Source organism: Vipera ursinii (genome assembly GCF_947247035.1).
Source record: "Vipera ursinii genome assembly, chromosome: 1".
Taxonomy (NCBI): Eukaryota; Metazoa; Chordata; class Lepidosauria; order Squamata; family Viperidae; genus Vipera; species Vipera ursinii.
The window spans coordinates 126,473,285-126,490,161 of NC_139512.1; the positions used below are offsets into that span (position 1 = coordinate 126,473,285).

General features: G+C 41.7%; 1 protein-coding gene across 3 annotated transcripts in view; it reads left to right on the forward strand.

Annotated features, from left to right (window-relative positions):
- The window catches only part of MRAS (muscle RAS oncogene homolog), a 58,632-nt gene that overhangs the window by 22,275 nt on the left and 19,480 nt on the right, over window positions 1-16,877 (forward strand). For 2 of the 3 annotated variants that reach the window (XM_083348387.1, XM_083348388.1), the window contains exon 2: window positions 12,490-12,702. The exons of the other annotated variant lie outside the window; for it this stretch is intronic. In XM_083348387.1, coding sequence (XP_083204513.1) covers window positions 12,510-12,702 — 193 coding nt within the window. In that variant the 5' untranslated portion in view covers window positions 12,490-12,509. The remainder of the gene's footprint in view (window positions 1-12,489; window positions 12,703-16,877) is intronic. 3 annotated transcript variants of the gene reach the window in all.

Sequence of the window (16,877 nt, forward strand, 5' to 3'; positions counted from 1 at the left end):
CCCTGGTGCCCAAAAGGTTGGGGACCTCTGCTCTAGCACATCTCTTAATATGTATTTCAAAGATCTTTAACCCCACTGACTCTGATATGACAATTTATTGGCTTTCTGACTGTGAGTTATACGTTGGTACAGTCTGCCCTCCATTCCTTAGGAAATGTTTCAGAAATGTCACTTTTTTCATATTAGAGACAGTTTTCTATTCTTAAAGGTAAAGGTAAAGGTTCCCTGCACATGCGTGCTAGTCGTTTCCGACTCTAGGGGCCAGTGCTCATCTCCATTTCAAAGCCGAAGAGCCTGCACTTGTCCGAGGACATCTCCGTGGTCATGTGGCCGGCATGACTAGATGCCAAAGGTGCATGGAACGCTGTTACCATCCCACCATAGTGGTCCCTATTTTTCTACTTGCATTTTTACGTGCTTTCGAACTGCTAGGTTGGCAGAAGCTGGGACGAGTAACAGGCGCTCACTCTGCTACGCGGCACTCGGGATTCGACCCGCCAAACTGCTGACCTTCTGATCGACAAGCTCAGTGTCCTAACCCACTGAGCCACCGCGACCCGTTTTCTATTCTTAAGACATGCTTATTATTTCCATGTTTTTTTCAAGATACTTGAATGTATGATACATATAGATAATCAATTAGCAATTACATAGAAATCTACACTCACCATAAACTAATCATGAAGTACAAATAAAAGAGAAAAATCATGTTCTTCATCATCACCCTCCCAGAATTAGTCCTTTGTGAAAGAAGGTTACCTGAGGCATTTGAACTATCAATACCTCACTATCTTGCTTACTGAAATATAAATTAAAGGCACAGAGAAGTGCCACAAGAATACAGAATAAGGATTAAGCAGTGTAGACTAACCTATTTTGCACCCAATTCAACAAAGAGAGAGTTTCTTTTCCCTGAATCAAATTCTACATTGTGGAGGGTGCAAAGCCAAACCTGGCTGCCAGTCTGTGGAAGCTGTACAGCAAAACGTGATGTGCTTACTCTTTCTTTTTGCTCCATTTTACAAAACTGTTTCTAAGTAAGCATTTGGGGTTAGAATGCCAAAATTACAGCACAGTTTCTGTCCATTGCCAATCTCCTCCTAATGTGCCTGCCAGGCCAGTTCTGACCTGTTTTTAAGAGAATCAATAGTGCAATCAAAATGGGGATTCATTTCAGTTATGGGCCAGGGAGCTCACAAAATCCTTCCTAGATCCTAAAATAGTGCATAAGGCAGTGACTCCAAACAGACTCTCCAGTTATCTCATTTCCCATGGAAATTTGATAGCATGTTAGTAATGGAGTTCTGGTTGCTGAAATCTTTTGCCATTTTAACTATTGGTAAGTTGTGTTTGATTAATATTCTTCCTTTAGATTTGTGAGCTAGAGGTTTATTATCTCTGTGACAAAGTCTCATAGAAATATATTACCGCCTCAGTGTTATTGCGGCCTGTACTGTAAATGTGGAAGAGAACTGTTAGGGCAAGGAAGTTTTTAGTGTTATTCTCCAGTTTCTTTGTGGGTTTTCTTTCCTTTGTACATAGTGTGCTTAGTTAAAGTTTTAATTTTCCCCAAATTGTAGAACAATCTCTGAAGGAGGAAGAATATATAGATGCGCTTGAAGAATGATGCTTTAATTGAAATGTCCTTGGGTACTATTCCGATGATACACCTTCTGAGAAGGTGTATCACCACACTATCGAGAGGCATTGTGTTGTTTACATTTCCTATAATTGTAAAAGGGTGTGATGGCTCAGTGGTTAAAGACATTGAGCTTGTCAGCTGGAAAGCTGACAGCTCAGGTTCGACACCCAAGTGCTGCACAACAGGGTGCTTCTGTTACTTGCCCCAGCTCCTGCCCACCTAGCAGTTCAAAATAATGCAAATGTGAGTAGATAAATAGGTACAACTTTGTTAGGAAGATAACACGTTCTACGCACTTCAGTGTATAGTAACGCTGGCCACATGACAACAGAAATGTTTTTGGATGATGCTGGCTCCCTTGGCTAAGAAACGGAGATGAGCACCATCTCCTAGAGTCAGACACAATTACCTATATTTGTAAAAGCCAAAAGATGGCAAAAGACTCTATTTGTTTTGAGAGTCAGTATAGATCTATCCTGGAAAGTTGCTGTAGACTAGAGGGAATAATATGGGGAACATCCATAGGCTTTTGATGAGGATGGAGGCTTCCAGCCACTGAAAAGAAATGAGGTTCTGTCTCATATTTACCCTTCTTTTCTGAGAGTTGACCTGGCTTGCTTTATTGCTTTATCTCAATATTTCATGATCATTCCAATAAAAGTGAGTTACACCTTGATTGAAGAGAAGGGGATGTGAAACATTAGGTTGCCATGTATTAGAAAAAGGAACCCCTCCCCAGGATGCAAATATCTCAAGTATGTTAAATTAACATTTACTGCAGTGAGAAATATTGGTGCAAATTTGTTGAAAAAATAGTGGATTTCTGTGCATCCACCAAAAAGGCATATGTAGGTTCTACATAAAGTTATAAAGTTTTTATTTTTCAGTGTTGTTGGCACATTGGAAAAATACACTGTGGATTTGCACTGTCTATGGGACCCTGTTCTGTTTCTTTTGAAGAGAGTTGGCATCAGGTTTTTCAATGGATGGTTTACAGCTTTTGTCCTTAGACACTTCATCTGATGTGTTTCCTCTTCTTCCTAGAAATCCATATATGCACTAAGGTTGACATATCATAATTACCCCTAGAGTGATTTCATATGCGTTGTGGTTCATTTCTGGGGATCCCTTCTTTGTTCACACTGTTTTCTGTGTAAATTTTACAAAGGCAAGCCTCCAGAGACAGTGATCCATTTTGAGATTAGAGTGTGTGAGAGAGGGAGAATGTTTATTTTACTTCCAGGATATAGTGACATTGAACTAGAAGAAGCAAATGAATGTATACATAGGCTGTGCACTGAATTTTGTCAATGAATGCTTGATGCACAGCAGTTTAGTCCAAACATGAAGATTCAACTCTGATTCAATGGGATTTGGCTGGGATACAATCCCAATCCTCTCTTGACATCCCCCAAGAAGGTTTATTTAATTCCATGTGTTTTGTTTAAGGATATTGTTTCAAAAATCAAGGCAGGCATATTTGTAGCAGAGAGAATTTTCTATCCACAAACTTATCAAGAATATGAGCAATCCTTCTTCGATTGGTGGTCAACTTAAACTATGAAATTGATAATACTGTCTACATCCATTATAAGCAAAAGAAAACAAATCTCTTGTGGCAGAACGTTGCTTCTCTTCTGGAAATTTAGAAAGCTTGTTTGATATGGAAATTGCTTGTGGGAGAGAGGATGTTAATAAACAGGATGAAATAAATGATACAATAGTGCACACTATTAGAGCTACTAATTTTGAATAAAAAATTTATCTAACTCTAAAAAGGAACCTAAAAGTTCAACCTATAGGGAAATAATTTAACAATATAAGCATAAAACATCCTGTAAAATTTAAAAAGCTGGTGTATTAATCCAAGAGAACCAAAAATAATTATTACAATACACAAAGCAAATGAATTACTACTGTAAAGCTTGAGACCAATTGTTAACTCACATTCATCATCCGTGGATTTTTTTTAATTTATAGCCAGTTTGCATTTTTGTTAGAAGAAGTTGGAAAACATGGGCTTTTGAACTTCAAAGCAGGATTTCTTCCCCCCCCCTTCCCCCAGAGAAAGAGGATTTTACAGCCCTGGAATGTAGGATATTACCGTATATACTTGAGTATAAGCCGACTCGAGTATAAGCCGAGACCCCCAATTTCACCCCCCAAAACTGGAAAAAGTTATTGACTCGAGTATAAGCCGATACGCCGTTCTGAAAGCCTCCGCCACCGGCGGAGGCTGGATCCGCGCTCTGCAAGCCTCTGCCGCCAGCAGAGGCTCGATCCGCCATTTTGCAAGCCTGAATACACAGGAATACCCTGTGTGGCCGCGGGTCTCGGGGAAGCCCTGGCTGTCCGCTTCCTCGCTCCACGCTGCCATTCGGGGCCCGCGCGTTCCCCGGGCAAATCGCGGCGCCCAGCAGGTGAGGAAACACGCCCGCTCCAGTCGCCCCCCCTTCCCTCAGGAGACACGAAGCAAGTGACCGCCCGGAGCTTACCGAGGACTTGCGCGCGGCCGAGGCTTCGGTGCTTCCAGGATCGCGCGCACCTCTCCCAAGCCGCCACCGTCCGGAGACCTGCCGAAGTTTGGGGAGGTTTGGGGAGGTGTGCGCGCACCTCCCCAAACGTCGGCAGGTCTCCGGACCTCCGTGCCCTGCCTGCCTGCTTCTTTCCGCAGCGGAAAGAAGCAGGCAGGCAGGGCACGGAGGTCCGGAGACCTGCCGACGTTTGGGGAGGTTTGGGGAGGTGCGCGCGCACCTCCCCAAACCTCCCCAAACTTCGGCAGGTCTCCGTACGGCGGTGGCTTGGGAGAGGTGCGTGCGATCCCGGAAGCACCAAAGCCTCGGCCGCGCACAAGTCCTCGGTAAGTTTTTTTGTTGACTGGAGTATAAGCCGAAGTGGAATTTTTCAGCCCAAAAAGTGGGCTGAAAAATTCGGCTTATACTCAAGTATATACGGTATTTTTATTTGGGTACTAAAACACAAAGCTTATCCCTTATTTGTACTGCAGTTTCATGACACTTTCTGGCATTTAAAGATTCATCCAGCTGAACTAAAGGAAAATTTGTCAAGATATTATTTTAAAAATTTTATGGTTTTTTTGTATCCTGCCTTTATTATTTTTACAAATAACTCAGAGCAATGAACATAAACAACACACCTTCCTCCTCTTATTTTCCGCACAATAACAACCCAGTGAGATGAATTGGATTGAAAGATAGTGACTGGCCCAAAGTCAGCTGGCTGGGCTTTTCTTGGCTAAGGTGTGACTAGAACTCATGGTCTCCCACTTTCTAGCATCATGCCTTAACCACTGCACCAAATTGTATATAAATACCTCAAGGCAGAACATATATATTTCTTCCTCCCGCTATTTTCCCTACATTAACCCTGTGAGGGACTGATCCAAGGACTGATGACTTACAGTACATGCATGGCATTTCAGACATCCTCTGAATAAAGACTGTGCTCTAAAGTTTGCCGGAATCCTTCCTTGGATTCCACAGCAAACCTGATCTTATATCTCTTTCTCATCCAAAATAAACATAAAAGGAGAGTTATAACACCAAAGGATTTTCCCTTTGATTTGCAATGCCTTGAGAAGTTTGATCTGTGGTGACCTGATTAATAATCTGAAGGCATTATTGGGTATCAAAGGGCTGTGATTCTAGGAGAGACTTGCCCATTTCCAGGGATTGTATTAATGGGAAGGGCCACATTTTGAGAATTCCAAATCATTTCCTTTTTGGTTAGATGAGTGTCCTTTTTCTATTATATCTACATGGGCAGGCAACTGAACTTATGGAATATCTGATTTCTTTCTGCTGAATAGTTAATTTAGATTCATTGTTTCTATGTTGCTATACAATAAAGAGAACATTCTTCACTTGAGCATTTAAAAAAAATTAAGCAATGGTCATAGCTTCTTTTAAAAAATAAATCCTTGAAGGAATTCATCAAGGGATAGTATCTTGATGAGCTATAAGTTATAAGAATATAACTTATTCCAGCTGGAAAAATGGAAACATACCGTAAGTATACTTTTTTATGAAGTTTAAAGGGGCTTAATTAGAGAACCAGCATTGCGCAATTACTAGAGGACACATGCAGAACCTTTTACAGCTGGATGGCTACATTGGACCTTTGAGTGGTATGTTACACATTTAATTAGAAGTAAATTCAAATTTAAATGCAGTACAGATTAATGCAACATTTGGAGATTGGAAGAAGTACCAGTAAAGGAGAGTGTGTGTAGTTCAGAGAGTTGAAATGAAGGGTCCTTGGCGCTCTCTGAGCTTGGTTATTTTCTTGCAGACATTTCATTATCCAAACTAGGTAACATCATCAGACTAACACTGATGATGTTACCTAATTTGGGTAATGAAACATCTGCAAGAAAACAACCAAGCTCAGAAAGCACCAAAAACCCCTCGTTGGAAAAAATACCATGTTCACCTTTGACACCTTCAAGATTAACCAACTTCATTGGGACATAGGCTTTTTTATCAGCAGCAAATTTCTTCCATCAGAAAATTTGGCTAAATTTTAGAAAGTATCTGAGGGCTGCCCCAAAGATTTTGAAGGTTGCAGGTTTTATACTTCCGAGCCATAACATTCAACAGGCACCAGATAAGTCACTATTTTATCAGCCTGATAGACATTTTAAAAGAATAAAATAGGAAGTCCCTAAGTCAGGGGTAGGCAACCTCAGCTCTTTTATGACTCATGGACTTCAACTCCCAGAATTCCTGAGTCAGCAAAAGAGCCGAGGTTGCCTACCCCTGCCCTAAGTGAAATAAATGTGGTAAGAGTAGCAGAAACAACCCAGTTAACATTAATTTGTTCAACATTGTTGCACCAAGCTAAAAAAAAATTCCAACAGTGGAAAGAGAGTTGTGTTTCTCCCAAGTGGCTATTTGCACATGATGATATGCAGTTAATCTTTTGCGCTAGTCACTTCCATTCCAGCATGCATCACAGAGTAAAGTATTAAACCTGTTGCCTTACACACCACTATTACATTTAAACAGTGCTTTTTTGTAAAAAAAAAAAAAAAAGGTGCCGGAACTCACACATGTCATACAACCCGCCTTGCCTACCCTACAAGGTTCCATCCAAAAAAGGTGCCGGAACTCCATTCTGAGCGTTCTATGACAAAAAAAGCCCTGTTAAATATCAGTGGAACTGAAGGATAAAAGCAGAGTTTAAGTGTTTCTGTATACACTTCTGTAGAGCCAACTATCAGTGTAAAGATATTTGAGCCTTAGAGGGATGGTTTTTTTTCTTTTTGCTCTTGTTTCTGTTCTTGGTCTCTTCCCAAGGATCAATTATCTAGTTCTGTCTTCCAGTTATGGGTCCTGAAATCTACTGATGGCGTTAATCTTTCCAATGAACTTGAGATCGCAAGTGGGAAGAGAAAGACGTAATCTCTGCTCATCCCTTTAGCTGCAGGATTGTTGAAGGGTTGTGCAGCTCAACAACATTCTGCTTCTGCCTGCCCAAGCAGTTGACAGTGATGCGAGTTGTATTTGCTGAGGTTATAATTTTGCGACTCCCGATGTTACAGCTCAGTGTTCATCAAGACGAAATGCTCTTGGCTAACTTTTTTGTGCCATTCAAGCACTATCAGTACAATATGAATCATACTGCTCCCCTTTCAGCATAGATTGAGAAGAGCGGGTTTGTGGTTTTGTGCGTTCCCCTGAGGTGAAGATGCCTGACGAGCATCAAATGGAGCTCAGGATTATAGAAAGGCTCTTTGAAAAGCTTCTTGTTGCTTACAGAAACACTTATAGAAAGGATTCACGTCGGCTGCCAGGTTTACACTAGGACTTTTAGATGAGGGACAGAATGGGGGTTTTACTTGGGAAAAAATGCAGGCCCTATGCCAGATATGTCAAACACAAGGCCCGGGGGCCGGATGCGGCCCGTGAAGTGGTTTCATGTGGCCCGCGAAGCCATCCTGGAAACAGTGAGGGAACGGCCCCCACTGCCTTGGCCCTGGCCCAGAGACCCTCCTTCTGCCAGAGACCCTCAGATCTGTCCCACTCCTGCCCAGGCCCCCATAGGCACCCTTGAGGCGAACGATGTAGAGCTGGCCACGCCCACCCAGTAGGCCATACGTACTCTAGCCCCGCCCACCCAGTAGGCCACGCCCACCCTGGCCATACCTACCCGGCCCCCTGAGGGCAACCGCAATGCTGATGCGGCCCTCAATGAAATTGAGTTTGACACCCCTGCCCTACGCCATCCTCCCCAGTTCTTGGTACTCTGCAAACGTCTCTAGCCAGCATGGTCATTGTTGAGACACTGTTGATAGAGAGAATGTCATGCAGGTAGTCCTCAAGTTACAACCACAGCTGAGCCCAAAATTTATGTTTCTAAGTGAGACATGTGTTAAATGAATTTTGCCCCATTTTACAACTGTTTGTTGCCACAGTTGTTAAGTGAACCACTGCACTTGTTAAGTTGGTAACAGGATTGTTAAGTAATCTCTGACTTTCCCATTGGCTTTGCTTGTCAGAAGGTTGCAAAAGGTGATCACGTGACCCCGGGACCCTGCATCCGTCATAAATATGAGCCAGTTGCCTTGTGCCTGAATTTGGATCACAGGGCCATGGGGATGCTGCAATGATCATAAGTGTGGCAATTGGTCATACGTCACTTTTTGCAGTGCTCTTGTAACTTCGAACGATCGCTAAATGAACTGTTGTAAATTGAGGATTGGCTGTATTGCTGTTCCATGGATTTTCTCTGGGGTATATTAAGGGCAAGGCTAGACTCCAGCATATAAACTAAGCCTAAGCTAAACAAGCTTCAAAATCTGAAGGGGCCTCCTAAAATTTCAGATTTTTTTTTTAAAAAATCAGATATACTTTTATTATTTTATACATGAAAATCTCCACAAAATTAAGTACACCTGTATAGCTCACGTGACCCTCATTACTAGATAAAGGTAGGCTGCACACCTCCAAAACGGGACCTTCCCACTCCTATCATGGGTTTCTTAGGTTTCCTGATGGCATTGTTGCTAAATTCAATTGTTACACAGTCTTATTCTCTGTTAGTGCTTGTCAAGTAGATCTCATAGCTTAGGATCTCACTATGTCTAAAACCTCTGCTGGTTTAGGTGCGTGGATTTCACAGCCAGTGGAAAAATCATCAACAAATTGCTGTAAATGGTAATATTTCTAACTAACAGGTGGCTAGTCATCAATTAATGTTTGCTTCTTCCCCCAGCCCATTTTTGGAGGTGCAGTTGGTGGATGGTTTTTGTTTTTGTTTTTTTCACTGAGTGGAAAATTCACTAATTTCTACGCCTTAATTTGGCCTAAATTCTGCAAGCCAATGTTTTTCGACCTTAACAACTTTAAGATGGGGGGGACTTCAACTACCAGAATTCCTCAACCAGTACAGCTGGCTGGGGAATTCTGGGAGTTGAAGTCCTCCCATCTTAAAGTTGCTGAGATTAAGAAAATGTAGGCTATAACAATGCTTTAGCCAGGGTCTTCAAACCTGGCCCTTTTATTTTTTTATTATTTTTTTATTGAAAAGTTTTACAGTACATTTTAAGTATACTCCATCACTCCCCCTCCCACCCCCACTTCCCCCCCTGCCCCCCAAACCTGGCCCTTTTATGACTTGTGGACTTCAACTCCCAGAATTCCTCAGCCAAGCACACTGGCTGAGGAATTCTGGGAGTTGAAGTCCACAAGTCATAAAAGGGCCAAGTTTGAAGACCCCTGCTTTAAGCTATATCACTTGCCTGGACATACTATCATGGCAAAGCAGACACTGGAAAATATTGGCTCACAGATTACACTAAACCAACTTAAACAGGCTCTCCTGGATGTGCCCAGTATTTAGATCAGGGGTGTCACATGTCATGACGTATCGTGACTTTTTCCCCATTGCCGGCAATGAAGTGGGCACGGTTTTGGCGTGACGCATCCAGCCCATGGGCTGGAAGTTTGACACCCCTGATTTAGATCCTCAGAAAAGCCATAAGCAGAGACAGCATAGCCACTGCAGGCATCAGTATATCATATGCAACTTTAACTGCTCTAATGGTATGTGGAAATGACCTTAAGGCAGACATGTCAAACACAAGGCCCAGGGGCCGGATCCGGCCCGCGAAGTGGTTTCATGTGGCCCGCGAAGCCACCCTGGAAACAGTGAGGGAACGGCCCCCACTGCCATGGCCCTGGCCCAGAGACCCTCCTGCCAGAGACCCCCAGATCTGTCCCACTCCTGCCCAGGCCCCCATAGGCATCCTTATGCGAATAATGTAGAGCTGGCCACGCCCACCCAGCAGGCCATATGCACTCTAGCCACGCCCACCCAATAGGCCACGCCCACCCAGGCCATACCCACCTGGCCCGCTGAGGGCAACCGCAATGCTGATGCGGCCCTCAATGAAATTGAGTTTGACACCCCTGCCTTAAGGGATGAGAGGAGGAGATACTGCCTAGGAAACAATCAGACAAGAGAGGGAGAAGCCCCCAGGGGTTAAATAGTGAAAGAGAGAAATTTAGGAAGGACCTGCCCTAATTGACCAGGCAGTTAAAAGTGGCTGCAGGAGATTTGTGTCTTCAGACTTGCAAGGTTCTTTTAATGTAGCCTTACAGTAAGGTAGATTTAGCTCATCTCATTTTCTTTCCTAACTGGGTTACCTGGAAGGGTTGACAGCTGAAGCTCTGAACACTCTATTGTCGGGGCCTATTGTAAAATTTAGTAGGGAATATTAAGGTTGCACTGTTAGGGCTGTTTCTAAGCCATCAATGAATGGGATGGATGAATACCCAGCATTTTATATATATGTGTGTGTATGTGTATATATTTATACATGTACAAATATACAGGTATATATATATATATACACACACATACATATACATATACATATATGTGTGTGTGTGTATCTGTGTATGTATGTGTGTACACACACACACATATACATATACATATACATATACATATATACACATATATATACACATATACATATATACATACACACACACACACATATATATATGTATATGTGTACGTATGTATGTATGTATATATAAGCTGATTAGGAGACAGAAGAGGGCTACCACAAACATTCTAAGACAATCCAGCATCTGTTGTTGTGTATGAGTTGTGTGTTTTTTCTGAAGGTTTCATAACAGGATTAAGCCATTTGAACGTCACACATGTTACTATGGCTACAGTAAATTATTTTCATGCACAGCTTCTGAGTCAGGAAGTTTCTCTCCAAAATGTCTCCTTATTTCCATAGAACTTTCTCTGTTTTTTTCCATGGCTGGATTGTGAACTTCATAATCTCTTTCAAACTGTGAGGATTAATTACTGCTCAGAATGGGAAGCAAAATCATATAACTTTAACTTACTTGCTTACTTCCTCTTGAATTAATGTAGTGTTTGGAAGTCCAGCCAGAAAGAACTAGAGCTTTTAGGAAATGTAATGCTCATAGAAAATAAAAATTTCAGCGAGTGGTCCAAGTGAATGCCTCTGCTCAAAGTGTTCTTGAAGACCTGGCCTGAGTTTAGGAAGGCCCATATCATGGGGGCAATAATTAATTTTAACCTAAGCTTTTTCCTAAGCTTTGAAAGTTATATTTGAATGAACAGCTTCCACTTCAGCTAAGGAAATATGTTTGTTTGTTTGCAATTGTGGCAAATATCTGTAGCTCAGGTGTAGGATGAGGGTGAAGGTTTGTTCTACAAGCTTGTGGGTTGGTTTCCAAACATATCATTACCAGCCTGGGTAACATTTTCAGTGGGGTTTAGGGGGTCCCTTAAACCAGGGCTAGGCAACCTTGGCTTTTTTATGACTCGTGGACTTCAACTCCCAGAATTCTGGGAGTTCACGTCCACGAGTCATAAAAGAGCCAAGGTTGCCTACTCCTGCCCTAAACGCTGCTGAAGATGTTACCTAGCCTGGTAATGAAACGTTTGGAAACCAACCCACAAGCTTGGAGAACAAACTTTCACCCTCATTTTTGTTTGTGTCTCTGGTGGAAATCCAAGCCACGTCTTCCTGGTCCTCGGGCTTTTGCAAATCTTCTAAAAATAATACAACTGCAAATCTGCAGCTCTTGGCAAAGTGGCATATATTTATTACTTCATAACCAAATCATTTGAGCCTTTACCGTATATTTTTCTTAATATAATACAAACAAAGAAGACAGTAGAACAAATTTCCCAATAACAGAACAGCTAACAGATGGAGATATTTTTAACTCTTCTTTGTGCCTGACTTGTTATTTTGGAGAGCTCCTTGTTAGTTCTTTTGACTTCTCCTTGATACATAAGCTAGACCATGATAAGCAAAATGAAATGACACCCAGAGAAAATCATGATGCTTTTGGTCAAAAGGAAATTGGATTTCGAGGTTTAGTGTTAAGTCTGTTCAGGAAGGGTTGTGTCTTGCTGAAATAGTAGGTGGGGATTCTACTTGATTCTCCAGTGGGGTCAAGAAGCACATATGCACAACTTGGTCTGCCAATCATAAACATGAATTAGCTGGTAGTAGGGCATTCAACCGTTGTTCAACTCTTGACTGCAGCTATCTAAGCTGAAGTATAATGTGCTCCAGGAGAGAGAAAGAGAGCTTCTCCTGTTTCAAGACACAAAATTCACATTGTATGACCTTTATTCTTTCCACTTTAAATTGGACTTCTGAATTACTTTTTTAAATAACGTGTCTATGCATTTTTTTCAAAGTTTGCTTTGATATTTTATGTCAATTGCATTTGAATGGATAATGGGTTATGCATCTTACAATAACAGCCAACACGCTGTTGCCAAACTACACTGTTTCAAGCATGTCATTTCTATTCTAGATTTGGCCCCATTTGACACCATGGCTACCAGTGCTGTGCCAAGTGAGAACCTGCCCACTTACAAATTAGTGGTGGTTGGAGATGGAGGTGTAGGGAAAAGTGCCCTCACCATTCAGTTTTTCCAGAAAATCTTCGTGCCAGATTATGACCCAACAATTGAAGATTCCTATCTGAAGCACACAGAGATAGATGGGCAATGGGCAATTCTGGATGGTAAGTTACCTTTTCCAGATTTGACTGGCTTTTCAATGAAAGTCCCCAGTGTTTTCAGACATAAATTGGTGCTATGTATATTATACGCTTGATACCAAGGCAGCTAATAGAACTTAACTAGCTCAGTTCAGATTATACTTGGGGCTGCCCTTGAAGACCACTCGGAGGCTCCAACTGGTACAGAATGCAGCCGCGAGAGTTGTGTTGGGAGTTTCCCGATACTCCCATGTTACACCTCTGCTCCGCGAGCTGCATTGGCTTCCAGTTGTCTTCTGGGTGAGCTTCAAGGTGTTGGTAATGACCTACAAAGCCCTACATGGCATGGGTCCGGAATACCTTAGGGAGCACCTGCGGCCGGCATCAACTTCCCTCCGCCCAGTACGCTCCCACAGAGAGGGCCTTCTCAGGGTGCCACCGGTCAAAGAATGCCGACTGGTGGCCCCCAGGGGGAGGGCGTTCTCTGTGGGCGCGCCGGATTTATGGAACCATCTTCCGGTTGAGCTTCGGATGGCGCCCGACCTCTGCTCCTTCCGGCGCGATCTAAAGACTTACCTCTTCGAACAAGCTGGCCTGGGATGGGGTTGGGTTTTATTAATGTGTTTTAACTTTTTTATTGTGTTTTAACTTATTGTAAGAGTTGTGGGCATTCTGTTTAATCCCTTTTAATTTTTGTATTTTGTCTTTTAACATGCATTGCCCTGTTCACCTCCCTGAGTCCTTCGGGAGAAGGGCGGTATATAAATAAAATTAATAAATAATAAATAAATAAATACTTATTTTATCCAAAGCAACTTTTTAAGTAAGTCCGCAAATAATTTACCAGCAAATACTACTGTAACTGTGGCTAGTTCAGGAAAGATGCTGCATTTTGACCATCTTCTGTGCCAGGAGCAGAGCAAGAGAGACTTTCTTTTCTCTTCTCACAATTCATCTGCAACAATTTGTTTAGTGACTGTTTGAAGTTAGAACAGCACTGGAAAAAGTGACCTTTCTTTCACACCTACGACAACTGCAGCATCCCCAGGTGATCAAAATTCAGTCGCTTGACCATATTTATGACAGTTGCAGTGTTTCGGGGTCATTACCTTTTGCAACTGTCTGATAAGCAAAGTCAATGGGAAGCCAGGTTCACTTAATGCTTAGTAACGCTTAGCAACCATGTTACTCGCTTAACAACTCTAGTGATTCATTTAACACTTGTGGCAAAAAAGGCCATAAAATGAGTAAAATTCTCTTAACAGCTGTCTTGCCTACCAACAGAAATTTTGGGCTCAGTTATGGTTGTAAATTGAGGACTACCGTGCCCTTTGTTGAGCCAAAAAGGAGATCTGTGCACAGATCTTAAACATTCTGGCCAGCAATTATACAACTTCAATGGCCAGAACCCATAATTGGATATAGAAAAGAAATGGGATGAATAATCTTGGGTCACTTTGTTTGTTTGTTTAGTATATTTATATAGCCACCATCTTTCAACCAATTCTGGGCTATTTCCAACTATTTCCAGCATAAATGGAATAATGCAGAAACTTTCTCCTTACAGTGTTCCTGGAAGCCTATCCAGAGTAATATTAAGAAATACTGTTGTGCTGGCTCTGGGGACACAAGATGACATAAAGAGATGAAGAACTTTGCAATATTATTTGTTTCATGGCAGTGCTTCAGTTCTAGCCAATATCCAAAGACAAATGGCAGATAAGAGTTTCCTTTTCATTAGAACTGGTGAAATAGAGAGTGTGAAATCTTCTATACGATCTCACGACTATTATGGCCAAACAGGTATTGAGATCTAGGCCTTCTTCAAGACACTTGATTGCAAATGAATATATTTCTTTCCCATTCAAAGTTTTCCTAACAGTGATTAAATAAACATACGTCATCTCAGAATTCAGCTCAGCCATGGGCTGTCTTTCTCATTTTTCCCCCCACATTTTTTTTTCTTTTTTAAGAACAAATTCATCTGAAAAAGAAAAAAAAAAGTGTAAAAAGCTATGAAAATGTATAAACAATGGGTTAGTTATTCATGATGGGATGCTGTCTGACAATTGTAATAATATAATAATAAAATAATAATAATAATAAAATAATAATAATAATAAAAATAATAATAATTAATAATAATAATAATAATAATAATAATAATAATAATAATAATAATATTAATAATAATAATAAAGTTGGAAGGGACCTTGGAGGTCATCTAGTCCAACCCCCTGCTCAGGCAGGAAACCCTATACCATTTCAGGCAAATGGCTGTCCAGTCTCTTCTTAAAAACCTCCAGTGTTGGAGCATTCACCACCTCTGGAGCACCTTCGTCCCCATGGAATTTTCATTCTTTCTCTCTTGGAATCGGCATGTCCAGTTCCTGATGGCTTAATATATATGCATATGTAGTTGATTTGCATATACTGCGGGAATCTAAGAATGACAGTTGCTGGACCAATTACTTTCATTTCAGTAGCATCAAATACTATCCCCCCAAATCCTTAATTTTCGAAAAATGATTAACAGGTAGCTGTGAAGGAAGGAAAACATCACAGAATTGTTTTGAGCCCTAAAGGCAAAGTTAATGCTGTAATACAAACAGAGTTAAAAATAAAACAGCTTTTTCAACTGAGAAAATTTGTTAACCCTGGAAAGAGGAGCCAATTATTATTATTATTATTATTATTATTATTATTATTATTATTATTATTATTATTATTATTATTATTATTATTTTGCAATATATGCTGAAGCTTAACTATAGAACAGGGGTGGCAAACTGCCGGCCCACAGGACAGACACATCACCAGGAAACCGCACCCACCCCATGGATAAAATGGATAAAAAGCTCCGCGATGTCATGTGATGTCACGAGTTTGACATGTCTGCTATTGAATGTTTGTTCATTATCTATTAGGGATTTTTATAACTCTGATGTGACAGATGTACATCTAAAATTCCAACAAAGATAATGGTTTAAGACTAGGTGCCACTTTATGAAACCACATTTATGAAAGATATGTTCAAGTGGTCTCAGTTAACGAGCATAATTAGACTGAAACTCCTTCACTAAGTAACCCAGCTGTAAAATGTAAAATTATGTGACTGCGCCAACTTACGATGGAAATTTTGGTTGCAGTCATCAAGCCAGCGATGTGCAGTTATTCAGTACAACATCACATGACCACAACTTGCAATTTACTGCCCACTTCCAACAAGCAAAGTCAGTGGGGAAGCTGGCAGAAAGTCACAAGTCTTGCTCATGACAGACTTCCCTTTATAGGCAAGCACGCTTTGTTCAGGTCCTTTTCTTGCATTGAAATGTAATATCGTGGAGTCCAATTAGATGAGGAAAAAAGCATATTTCCCAAACTTTGTCCCACGCTCAGTGGCCTGAAATGCTTAGAAACCTTTTGGTGCTCAGGAGGAAAATTTAATAAATAATAATAATAATAATAATAAATAATAATAATAAGTAGGAAAGGGACAACCTGAAGTCTCAGGCACTGGTTTTCTCTTTGGGAAGAGACAGGAATCCAGAAGCTCTTGCTTGTACCACTGAAACCGTGTATCAGGTAAACAAGCAGCAAGCCATTGCAGGTGCAAGATCTTATAGTTACTAGCCTGTTTGTGTCATGGCTCCAGAAGCTGTGGGCTGTCACACCATGTGATGCTGATGCTGCTTTTCCTGGTGGCTGTTGTGATTCAAGGTCAGCCTGTGGGTTCGGCAGTTGGGTCGGACGACTCAGAGGAGGGGGGGGTGTTGAAGACCTTGCTGAGGGGGTTGAAGATCTTGCTGATGAGAGCCCTCAGCCAGGCCCCTCCCACTTGGTCACCACGGAGACCCAGCTGTGTGAGCCTGACAGCGTGGATGAAGATGACCCACAGCTGGCCCTGTTCAAGGACGCCCGACGCAGGAGGCAGTCAATTAGGAGTAAACAGAGGAAGGCAATGGGGCTCCTCGGAAGGAGGCAGAGAGAAGCCACGCCCTGAACTCTATATAAGGGGAATGTGTGGGAGGGCTGGTTTGCTGAAGGCAACCGCTTGGATAGTTCCTGTTTCTTAAAGCTCCTGTTTCTTGGTTTGTCTTGTTCCGTTTGTTTTTGTAGCAATAAATTTGGCAGGCGTAATTCCAGCCTCTTGCCTTCTTGTAAAAGGGGTTGTCCCTGCCTTTTCTGCAGGGCTGGTA